The sequence below is a fragment of the Oreochromis niloticus genome, linkage group LG20 (assembly GCF_001858045.2).
Source record: "Oreochromis niloticus isolate F11D_XX linkage group LG20, O_niloticus_UMD_NMBU, whole genome shotgun sequence".
Classification (NCBI taxonomy): Eukaryota; Metazoa; Chordata; class Actinopteri; order Cichliformes; family Cichlidae; genus Oreochromis; species Oreochromis niloticus.
The window spans coordinates 5039458-5052478 of NC_031984.2; the positions used below are offsets into that span (position 1 = coordinate 5039458).

The 13021-nt window shown below is 39.5% G+C and overlaps 1 protein-coding gene across 2 annotated transcripts in view; it reads right to left on the minus strand.

The window, feature by feature from the left end:
* The window catches only part of mecp2 (methyl CpG binding protein 2), a 28127-nt gene extending 19951 nt beyond the window's left edge, over window positions 1–8176 (minus strand). For both annotated transcript variants that reach the window (XR_002057662.2, XM_005462460.4), the window contains exon 1: window positions 8022–8176. Coding sequence is in view for 1 of the 2 variants with exons in the window: in XM_005462460.4 (XP_005462517.1) it covers window positions 8022–8053 (32 nt within the window). In the remaining variant the exon portion in view is untranslated. The remainder of the gene's footprint in view (window positions 1–8021) is intronic.
* Between the last annotated feature and the right edge of the window lie 4845 nt (window positions 8177–13021).

Below are 13021 nucleotides of genomic sequence, written 5' to 3' on the forward strand. Positions count from 1 at the left end.
TTTGTTTCTGTAATTTGAGGTCACCACATTTTTTTATATTACTATTTTTATATTTTACAGTCAGTTTTAGATTTACTGTCACAGTATTGTCATTTGTGAAAAACCTCTGTGTGCAACTGATGGTTAAAAAAATGGTTAAAATAAAACATTTCAATTCATTCAAATTTTTTGTATTCAAAGTAGAAAAAAATATTGAATGATCCATTTGAATGAGTATACCAGTGCAATTTATAACATTTGTTTTTGGAGGTTATTTAAACATATCGCGATATATATATTGTATTGTGATATAGCCAAAAAAAATATCATGATATTAGATTTTCCTTGTATCACCCAGCCCTAATTCAGTGTGTGTGATTTCACTGAGTCTACTGTCTATCGAGCCAGAACAGCAGACAGGAATCCAAATGTGAACCTGTTGTCTGTTCCTGAACTTGAAGACCACCATCCACCACACGACACCAACCTACAATGTCCTCTATAATGCTCAGGTTTTTGAAAGACACATTCAGAGATAAACTGTTGTTCTAATAAATGAACAAAAAATTACTGAGGAAACTTTTCTTGGTAAAGAAAGTTATCAAACCCTCAAAGGTCCAAATACTTTCGGATTCATTACCCTTAACACAGACAACTATCCAGCACCTGAGACGAACCTGGGGACTAAGGCTACTTTAATCCGGATAAATCTGAAAGCGGCGTTTTCGTCTAAAAACGCTCCACGTCCACACTATCGTTTTCATACACACTGAAAAGGCTATGTTCCTATACTGCGCATCCGTGAAACGTAAGATGATTGACCTACGTCACTTCCGTCTGCCGTTTATTTACTTTCCAGCTCTTTGAAAAGTCACAGCGAAATGCCGAGGAAAAGTGCCGAGTTTTATCTGGAGCTATATGGAGCATGTACAAACTGACATTAACCTTTAATAGGGCTGTCAAAATTAGGAGCAAACAAAACGACTGCTGTACAATGTCGTCCGCCATCTTAGTTGAATTGTTCACATGACTGCATCATATGACTAAAATGCATCATCATTTTCGAAAGCCTCCATCTTCGCAGTCCACACGGTGATGCAAAAACAGCGTTTTCAAATTTATCTACTGTGGAGAGTGTCTTGAAAAAGTTCAGTTTCCCTTGACCAAAAACGCCGTCTCAGTGTGGACAGAAGGCCAAAACGGAGAGAAAAAGATGCATTTTCAAACGAAAACGTATTAGTGTGGACATGGCCTAAAACACACACACATACACATACATATATATTAATTTTTGTATATTTTGTTGAGATGATATGGTATTAGGAGCAAATTCTGAATTTGAATATTAACAGAAATTTGCTCTTTATATAACTGTTACATTGGATTTGATACAAGGTATCATCATAGCTGAGGAATATCATACTGAAGCGGAATGAAAATACGCTCGGGTTTTTTGGTTTTGTTTTTTTCATATTCAGGCTTTAATACTTGTGAAAACATTCATCTAATTTGATCCAATTTAAAGAACATTATGTGCCTTGTATATGAGAAGCTCTGAACTAAAATCAGTCCCCTACCTCCAAACCTGTGGGTTTCCACAGGCCTCCAAATCTGCTGTCAGAGATCACATAAGGAATCTTTCTACGTTAACCTGAGCTCCACTCCCGGGAATCCATATTTACAGAGACATGTCATGACATGTCTCTGTAAATATGCTATGAATATGCCATGAAACTGTTTTGGGTGTTTTTTGTTTGTTTGTTTTTGCTTTTGAGAAAACTAATACAGTAGGGGTTGGGAATGTTGCATAACTCCTATTAAGACGTGAATATTTCCACTGGAACTTCTTCAGGAATCTCTGAGATGGTCAGGTGGGAGGCACCTGGTAAACTGACATGGAATGACCCACAGGTTGTGTCTGAAATTATCCACTGATTCACTCTTCTTACTCCCTGTATTAGGAGTTGCTCTGGTCATTTTATTTATGCTGTTACAACATGACAGATCAACATTAGCTAGATTAATTTATATCCAGGTGTATTTCTGTCATAACTTATATTATACTAGGGCAGGGCAATATGGCCAAAAATATTTATCACGATCTATATTTGAAAATTTTTCGATAATGATATAACTGACAATGTAATTGATGCGTGACAAAATACTTTACAACTCTACAACTTTATTAGTACAAAAAAACCCATCCATTTATTTTTACTTAAACAAGCAGCTGTTTATATTAGTTTAGTTCATTAGTTAGTTCCCCCCAGTGTTTGCTACTTTTGTCATAAGGGGTGCAGCTATTTAAAGCTACGCCGATTCGTTTGTTGAGTCAGCGTCTTTGGTCTCACCACCATGCTAGCTACAAACTAATTCTGGTTCATCTGTTTCACTCAACGATCCGCTTTCACCCTTCTCATTCTGCCACCATGTTTTTTCTGCAATGTGCCTATGAAAACAAAGGCACTGTGCATGCGTGTTTTACCCATATTCTATCGTGATATTTCATTTTCTTATCATTGCCTAACATTGTACTGGCATTACCGTGAAAGGTATAATATGGCCCAGCCCTATATCATACAGCAGTATTTTCCTTAAATTAATAATTACACCATGATCATCTACACTGGTTGTTATTTTGAGATACTTCAAGCTCATATATAGGCTGTATAAAGAGTCACTATACATTCACACAGCACTATGAAATGGTGAACTCACCAAATATAGCGAGCCAACAGAAAAGCAGCCTGAAATCAGACAAAATTGTCACCTTGTTGCACTTTCACTCTCACATTTGAAAACAGTCAGACGCAAAAGACAACAAAAAACATCCGTACATGTGTGCTGACTCAGCAAGGATCATAATAAATGTTAAAAGTTGAGAATAATTATTTAAAAATGCCACAGAATGTGTGACAGTTGAACTGATTTCAAGCAGTCATCTGTGTTTTTCATCATAATTCGATGCAGAAAAACATGAGACTGCAGGAAGTGAAGTGCATAACCTCAGAATTTCCTGGAGGGCCTTCAGACCCAGGGGTGTGTCCAGAGACGGGACATGGGGTGGCACTGCCCCCTCTTAAGAGCTCCTTTCGAAACATTAGCTGCAGCTATAACATGTAAGATGTAAGTCAAATAAATAACTTAAATCCCTAAAAATCCCTAAACACTGAACACAATTCTTAAGACACACATAGTTTTGGTTGCACTACAGCTGCAACCAGTAAAATGCCATGACTGTAGTGATTCAAGTATTTATCCCGTGACTCACTCATCAAACTACGTATTCAATACTTTAATACTTTATTTAAGACCCTTTTTTTCCTCTGCTACTGTGGGTGAACATTCAAGGCTTTGTTGATCCGGGATTTATTTAAAGTTTATCTTGAATGTGAACTTTACTTTCACGCTGGTTCTTTTGTTATGACAATAATTCCAAGTTATCCATGTAAAGTCCTACAAAGCCGGTCCACATAAATGAATGTCAGTAAATTTTTTCATTAGCACAAGTAAGAAATACTCCCAGACTGACATTTCTCATTATACAACTTTAACAAATGAATTATATTTCATGCACAGATTGGAAAAGTTCTCATTATGCAAAAACAAACATATTACATTACTGGACTACAATTACTGAACCAATAATATGCGTATATCATTTTTAATGGGAATGATTTTAATTAGTGTGGCTGCTGATTCAGCAAATTAATCTTTAATTGATTCAAATGGTCTAGCTTTTGTCCGATTGGTGTCATTTGGTGAGTTCAAACTGAATATTCCAATTGGCTGATTCAATTAGAGCCTATTCCAGCCCCGTTTCCTGATTGGTGAATTACATTTCAACATCCAGCTGATGTGACCAGAGTAAGCAGAAAGAGCCAGACAACCACAGACTCTCACTACAGACATCTACAGCCAAGCCCTAAGTAAGATAGAACTTATTCAGAAGTTTGTCAGATTTTCCAAATAAAAATCCCAAGGGTGATTTTTCAAACATAAAAAACTCCAGTTACTCACAGGAATATTGAAATAAAGCATTAAAGTGTCCTAAAGTGTTCAAAAAGAAAGTCTCCAGTTAATTACAGAAATTTACCAGGCCACTTTAAATGTGTCTCCAATTACTTTTGGGAATTTAAAAGTATGCATTAACGTGTGCTATTTCAACACGTTCTCACTCCCTAAGCGTAATATTTTACGCTATGTGACAAATCGTCAGCATTTTACGCTTTCGGGTACCCAACACGTTCCTAAATGACGAGATCGGAAAAATGAGAAAACATGAGAACCGTTTGGACTCAATCTACACATGTTCGTTCTTTTTCTTCAAATCACTTTAGAAAACACTATTTCATGCCATTTCTGTGCTGGTTAAGGTTAGGAATAGGGTTATGGTTAGGGTTAGGGATAAGGTTAGGTTTAGGGCTGGAATACATGGCTGGAACGTCTATTACCACGGAACCGTCATACCACTGGAATTCAGCCATAACCCGGGGCGTACCATCAGAACGCAGAAGGTCACCTTTCGCGTTCCTCACGAACGCCGCGGGACGTGACAAAACGTCGGCATGCTACGCCCCGGGAGTGAGAACGCTCTGGCTATTTTCAAAATAAAAGCTTCCTGGATAGTAATAGAAAGTTATCAGCATAGTCAAAAATTTTAGAAAAAATTCAAAATAAAAGGGCAGTTACATGAAACATTCATGAGAAAGAAATTTGTCTGTTCATGAAGAGTTCATGACTTTTTTGTGCTAGCGCAAATATGAGAAGAGTCTTTCTATAGGAAGTATATTTTGTGTCCACAGTATGTATGTTATCCATACAAAACAACACATCAACATGGCAACCGGGACAACAGATCTTTAAGAGTAGCAGTGACTGTTTTGTCCCCAAACCTAACCACTTAGTTTTTAACACTTAGCATTACCACATGATTTTTTCATTTATACATCAGGGCTCGCAAAATTTCAAAATCCCTGGTCGCCCTTCGGGCAGGCACTCTTCAGTTTTTGGTAGCCCAAAATACATTTAAGTAGCCCGAATTTAAAAAAAGAGGACAATTTTTTGATTGATGCTTTGTTTCCTTTACAATATTATACTTTAATGTATATTATACTTTAATGTATAATATTGTAAAGGAAACAAAACACCAATCAAAAAATAGTTAAAACACAAATTACAACAACTGTATAAAAATTACAATCATCAACTCAAATATTTGGTTCTAATTGAACAGAAATTTCTATGAACTTGTAAGAACTGTGTAGAACATGAATCAGTCTGTGTCAGATCCTGAATTTGAAATTTCCACTGAAATCACGGGTAAGAGGTAAGTGGAACCAAGATCTAGGACATTTGCTTCTTGAAGTTTGCAAAGACTGCTAAATTTTGCCAATGGTAGTTCACTCTTTGCAACATAGTACACTGTTCTAAACAGCTTTTTCAGGACTTCTTGTTTTGCTTGGTTTATTTTTAGTATGTTTTTTGCAATTGGTGTTTGTTCTGGGAAAGATACTGCAGACTGAGCAACAATGCATTTCTTGCATTTCTCATGGGTTCTGATGGGGTCTTTCTTAAAATTACTGGTCCGAGTAACAAAGGCGCTTGTCAACTCAGAAATCGAGGGAAACTCACGACACACCCGGCAAAACATTATGTTATTTAGCATAGCATATTCCAGCCACAGAAATTCTTTTGTCCATGAAACCAAAAAAGCTGCGCTTTCCTTTTTCCTCATAGTCTGATTTGTCATAAGTTTTCCGTTTTGTGGTAGGCTTTTCTTTGGCTGTCCCTTCTTCACCCTGACCTGTCTTATTTGGCTCTGCAGAACTAAAATACCGGCTATAAATCCATCTGCTTTTACACATGTACTTACATAACGGTCAGCGATTCTCTGCGCAATCAACCTCTATGACATGTTTAAGCTTGCTGCAGGAGATTTCAATTGTCATGTTTGAATAGTAAGCTAACGATTGATAAGACGATGCCAGAGGAATTGGTGCGCAATTAATCTGTCACTCACCAATCAGTGCTGCCGCTCTCTACACACCGTTCGCGCGATCGCAAAGTGAAAGTGAAAGCAAAAAACAAGCGCTAATTCAAACGCGATTTCAATATGTCGTATATTGACAGTGGCTCATCGATGCCAATGACATAATTACCCAGCTATGTTTGCGAAAGAATGCAAAAGCATTGACACATATTTTTCCTTCCTATGATAGCCCGACGGGCAGGGCTGAGATAGATTTTGGTAGCCCGACAGGAAAAATCGCTAGCCCCGGGATGTCGGGCTAGCGATTTTGCGAGCCCTGTACATACATACATACATATATATGTATATATATATATGTGTATATATATATATATATACATACATATATATATATATATATATATATATGTGTGTATAGCTTTTAGCCTTTATTACAGTAGAGACAAAACAGGAGAAAGAGAAGGACACACACTAAATAGCCTCAAGGCAGATTCAAACTCAGACTTCATATTAGTTACACAAATTTCTTAATGATGAAAAAAAAAAACTAAACCTTTGCCTGGCTTTTTTTTTTTTCCACCAGCAGAAATGAGCTTCCATATAAATCAGTACATATGAGAACACAGTAGTGAAAAATTATTTTCAGAGACACAAAGAAATTCACATTTTTATCCACAAACACAAGTAAATCGACTGCAGAGTGTGACATCTTTACAAGCTGAGTGTTTTGATTTGCTCATAGACTCTCTATTTTGAAGCACGAATGTTAGCTTTTTGACTGGTGCCATCGTGACTTTAGTGAGCCAGAAACTGTGTTATATAGATAAAAGAGTGACAATTCATCACCCAGTGCTAATTGGGTGCTAATATGTGCTAATTAGTACAATTGACTATTAAAACAACAACAACCCTACAGTTGCAAAAAATAAAAAATCATGATAGGGGATACTATCCATAAAAGTCTACAATGTATTTTGTACCAAAGTCTAAATATGATTTTGAATGCTGTAAAGTTTGGCATTTTAATATTGGACTCTAAGGAGATGGCCTCACTTTTGGACAGCCTCAAGTGGCCATTGGAAGAATAGCAGCTTGTAGCATCTCTTCCTGGGCTTCAGTTTTGCCCTGTGAATGTTTTTGTTTTTTTGTTTTTTTCTTCGAGGGGGGTGGGCATGGCACCCAACCCCCAAACCTTTAGACACACCCCTGGATGAGTAGGAAACTGATGTGTTTTTATTTTGACAAATGTACTACGTGTGTGTACATTTACAGAGTGCATGATGGCAGTGAAGCTGTGGAGAGACAAATGCTTCAGTGAGTGTTGGTGCTGCTGAAGCTGCAGCTGCAGGTGGAGGTGAGGAACAGGAAGTGAGCTGCTGAAGAAACTGGGACACACAAACACACGCACGCACAGGGTGATGGGTTCTACTCCCGTCCTGCAGTTATAAACACGTACAAAAAGTGGCAGACACTCTGTGTCTGTGTGGCTCAGCGGCACTAAGGCAGCTGGCCGCTAACAGGCTAATGATCTGTTTCAGCCCGCTTTGGGTCGGTGGGTGGGTGGAGGCTGCGAGTGCAGTGAGGGAGGTTAACCCAGGTTACTGGGGAGCGGGGTTAACCCGGGTTAGTGATGAGCAGTGTGAACAGCCGGACCCTCCTCTCATGAGAACACTGTGTTTGCTAACCAGCTAGCAACCGTTAGCTCCTGCCTGTCAGACGGAGCGCGGGAGGAGGGGTGCACCGTCGCCGCTAAGCCGCGGCTGGGATACTCCCCGGCCTGACTTCCAGGAGAGTTGTGGTAAAGTCGGAGCGGCCCGGTAGTGCGCGGAGGACGGGCTAAGCTAAGGCTAAGCTCCGCTCCGCAGCTAAAGTACAGACTGAGCAGTAAGTTGGTGACGTATTCCTGCTAACCCCGCTCCGCCGCGACAGGCCGGGGTAAAAATCAACGCACTTTCACTTCGATAAAACAAACGACAGAAACGGCTCTCGGCCGTCGGAGCCACGGTAGCGGCAGCACGGTAAGGGAGGATAAATGTAAAAAGCCACTTACAGTCTCTCCTCTCCGCTCTCCACGGCGGCCATTTTTATTTAAATAAATAATTTTATATTAAAAAAAAGCTCCAAACATCTCTGCTCCCTCCTGCTGCACCCCGCCCCCTCCGACTCCATCTCCAACCGCCGTCAACCGCCAACACCGCGAGATTTGCTCCGACATGGGGTCAACAGCACGGTGCAGGGGCGGTGTAGTCCCGCGAGAAGACGGTCAAAGTGAGACGTTCTCGTACCGCTTTGAATATATCTGTAAAAATAACAAACGTCAAAATATCAGCGTCAGTAACGCAAAAAATATATGCAAAACCGATATAAAAATAAAACAATACATTTTAAAGTATTTAAAGTAAGTATTAAACATGTAACTGTTTACAAGATACACTGTTAAAAATGGTTCAAAACAATAAAAACGCCAAATCTTAAACTTTTATAAAATGTCTCGTAATGTTTTTTATTACACTTTATTTTATGTAAATATTTTCTGGCACACATCTATACTTTAACTCACACCTCCAGAAGAATTTCTATTCCAACGGAAGACAGGGAGGCATGCTTAAGGTCTCCACTTCAGAAGGAGCTGTTTTCCAGAAGTTAGGTCAGTGCCTGTTGTGTCAGAAATCTAAGGACTTTCTGGTGGATGCTGACAGTGAAAGAAGCCGTCAGGTTAAAGAAGGAGGTCTTTGGGCTTAGTTGATCTGTGGGAGTCCTGAAACACTGGAAAGGCACTGGAAGGCTAGAAGAGCTGAGAGTTTGGCTGGTTAATAAGCAAAAGTGTGGATGTTGGAGAAGTTTGAGACAGAAGAACCTTTGGTTAGCCTGAAGGAGCCACTCAGGAAGGAAAACAGAGGGTTCCTCAGACTGTTTGCAGCCATGGAGGATAGTTTCTGACCTGGGCTCGGGATGTTCCTCAAAGTGCACTAGAATGAGAACGCTGAAGTGTCTTCATAGACACCTCACCTTCACTTACCGAAACTTCGACATTATGCACTCCATACTGTACATATAGGCCATTTCTTTTGCACAATATCCAACTGCTAACCTCAGTATATTTTATTTTATTTTATTTTATTTTATTTTATATATATATATCTATATATATATATATAGATATATATATATGTGTGTGTGTGTGTGTGTATATATATATGTGCGTGTGTGTGTGTGTATATATATATGTATGTGTGTGTATATATATATATATATATGTGTGTGTATATATATATATATATATATATATGTGTGTATGTATATACACACACTCACACATATTTGGTATACCTATTCAGTAATGTGCATACATTCTTATATTTGTACATACATTTATTCTTAGAATTCTCATATTTCTATTCCTATATTTTGCTTTGTTCTTATGTTATTTGTATTTTGCATACCTCTGTTGCTTGTGAAGCTTGCACACAAGAATTTCACTTGTATGTGCTGTACTGGTGAACCAGCACATGTCGTGTGACAATAAAAATTTGATTTGATTTCATTTGAGTGTCTGGGCCTTAGCCTTAGAGATGACATCTGGTGGGAGCTTGGAGTAGAGCTGCTACCTTAAAGTTGAAAGGAGCCAGCAGAGATGGTTTGGGGATCTGATGAGGATGCCTGTCAGACATGGGCTGGAAGTAGAACCCAGGGGACACACTGTGGAGATGATATATGTCTTATCTGGGCCAACGATTGTCTTGGAATGACTCTAGAGTAACTGGAAAACTTGCTGGGGAAAAGACTGTCTTGAATACCCTGTTGCTGTCACAGTGACCCATCTTAACCCTTTATTTAAAAATGAAGTGAAACTTGTTAAGAGTAAAAGTTTTTTGGAGGCTTGTTTAGCACATATTAAAACCAGATTACCTGCAGAAGAGCAAAACACAAACACAATGCCCCCACAATCTGGCCGCACTGTGGGTAGACCCACACAGTCCATTACTGGCAGCCCACTGTAGCAAGTACTAGCATAAAATGAGGGCACACCTGGACCCCACTGTGGGTCTGCAGCATACCCTCGGTGTGGACCCAGGTGTGTCCCACATTTTAGATTGAGACCCTGTGGGCTGACTACCCGGCCACCACAATCCAGGGCACATTACCACCAGCAACTGGTATGGAGCGTGACTCTTAATTTTTCAATGAATATAAAACAAATCAAATTTTAGCCGCTTCCTTAAGTGTAATTTATGTCCTGGAATTGTGTCAGTCTGCATACACATTTCCGTTTGAACTGAGAGGGGTTTTCACTCACCACAGATGTGCTTCTGTGCAGTCCTCCAAAATCTCCACTATCCGTAGGTGGTGGGTCTGCCAAATCCTGATTGGTTGATAAGTGGGCTGGAACAGGGAAGAGAGCAACAGCGGAGTTCACCAGGAACTGGAGACGCACAAAGCAAACACTGAAGCTCAAAAATAAAGCAAAAATAATAAAAAGTGTCCACTGCAGACACTTTTTATTATTTTTAAAAGTGGATTTCATTTCAGCTCTTTGTAACTTTGCCCTTTTCCTGGGCTGGCTGACGGACCAACAACAGCTGACGGACCAACAACAGCTGACGGACCAACAAAGAGTGAAAGTGACCCACAGGCCAGCTGTACCACATATTTTGTATGCTTCCTCTATCTACAACAGAGTGTGCTGTAGGTAGACGGGCCATCCCCGAGCTGCCAGCGGCCTGTGAACGCATTCCCTCTGCTGAGCCATAAATTCCACTTCATTCACATGTAGTTTGACCTATCAGCGTCGACAAAAACAAGTGATATAAAGGTATAAATCAGTACAGTTCCAGCCATTAACAATTGTGAAGCTGTTTTGGAAACTACTAAACAACTTATAACCAATCCCCATCCCAAGGTCCGACCCAATAAGATACTTAAAATTAGGCAAGTCCAGTTGTTTTCAAGGAATTAAAGTAAATAATAAAAGACTGCCACATCTGTAAAAACTTACAGGCGTTCCCTCTGAGTGTGAATTTGATTTTTTTCCAGTTTTTATAAAAAAAAACACTTAACATCTTTCAGCCAAAGTGATGTAGCTGCAGGATGAAGAGCTTTCAAGGACAGCAAAATTCTACAGTGCACCAACAGTGACTGTATGTATGAATGAATGTAAACCACTACAGTGTGGATCCGCTTCCCCTCAAAGGGGTGAAAAAACCCAACAACAATAAACTCAAATCCTATCAAACAAATAAGCTGACTTGAATATATTGAAAATTGGATATTCTCTGATATCTTTTACTTCTTGCCTGTGCGGGCCTACACTGGATAAACAACAGTTTTGCCTGTTGGGGTCCGTCTGTGGGTTTTCTGTGGGCAAACACACTATGGGTTGACCCACAGAAAACCGTCATGGGGGCCCTGTGGGCTAAAACTACCGTGGCACCCGTACAGGATGACCACAGGGGAGCCAATGAGCGTTTTTCGTGGGCAAGCCAACTGTGCAACGTCATCCATTTTATGTAGTATAACATGAAACTAGTGGTCAAGCCCATAAAGTCAATGAAACCATTCACTGAGGTCACAGAGCGGGGAATCTTAGGGACATTTTTTTCACCATGTGCTTCCACTTGAGTCGCCCCCTGGTGGTAATTATGAACATTGCATTTTTGGCCAATTGTCTTTAACATGGACAATATCAGAGTCAGAAAGGAGGAAAATCCAGGGTATTGTCACTGACTAATGACCCCGTGGTGTGCTCACTTTCACAGTCATATCCACGCCTCACACGTCATGTCCAGTTTCAAAACACTAAGTTGGCAAAAACAATCTGTTTGGCTTTCAACAGTGGGTGGCGTAATGGTGGCACATTTTTTAGTCTTTTTTACCAATCTGTCAAAGAGGTAACTCAGAGAGCCAGACAACCGTTCATGCTCACGATCACACAGTCAGTTTAGAATCACCAGTTAACCTAACTCAATGCATGTCTTTGGGCTGTGGGAGGAAGCCGGAGCACCCGCAGAGAACCCGTACATACATGGGGAGGACAAGCAAACTCCACACAGAAAAGCCCCAGACTGAATTCAAACCCACGACCTTCCTGCAGTGAGGCAGCAGTGGACTGAAATGACAATTATGTAGTAGAGCAGGACCTCAGCATTGGAGGGGACCCACAAAAATTAATTTGTGCTAATTTTTAGAATTTGTCTCAATATCCTTTAGGTTGAGTAGTTTATAGAAAGTATCTTTAAAAAACAATCAAGCAAAAGCCTCAGATATGAGAGCCCAGCTGCACAGGGTGACCGTGAGTCCCAGTGATCTTCATGCAGTCTCATACCTGACGGATTATTAATCTGATGACAAAACCAGATTCTTAAACTTGGAATTTTTTCAAATATCTCCACTGAGGTCAGCAAAACTACCGAGCTTCTCTGTTTTTCGCCGAGACGTGACTCAGTCCTTCGGTTTACACGGTTCTACTTCATGCTGTTATTCTAGCTGTATGTGGTATTAATAATAACAGTTTGCTGTTGTTAATCCTTTGATACAAACAAACTGAACTGAGCTAATGAAGCATTCAGGCGTTTCATTCAACCACTTACATTCAAATAAATAAGGTGAGAAAAAGGAAGTGTGAAACGTGTGTGTGTGTGTGTGTGTGTGTGTGTGTATGTGTGTGTGTGATGTAATGCAATGCAATGCTTCACATTTGTCATAGTTAAGACAGGAAAATGACTCATTTTAGTCAAAGCCACGAGGAAATACTCACTTAGGACTTCCTGTAATGAGATGAAAGTCATATGTAGATACACAAACGAGGTCTTTACAGACATCAGTCCTGCAGGATGTAAAACAAGTATAAAATGTTGTAAGCATAAAAATTAATATAAAATAAGTTAAAATATGATGAAATCTCTTAATATATTACAATAAAGTGTCTCTTTCAGGTGACATAGCTCAATGCATTGCAGGAAACATTAATTGCATTAACATTAATTAACATTAATTGCAATGTGAAAAGGACATTTTATAACTGTAATACATCTACATGTTTTCAAAACTGTT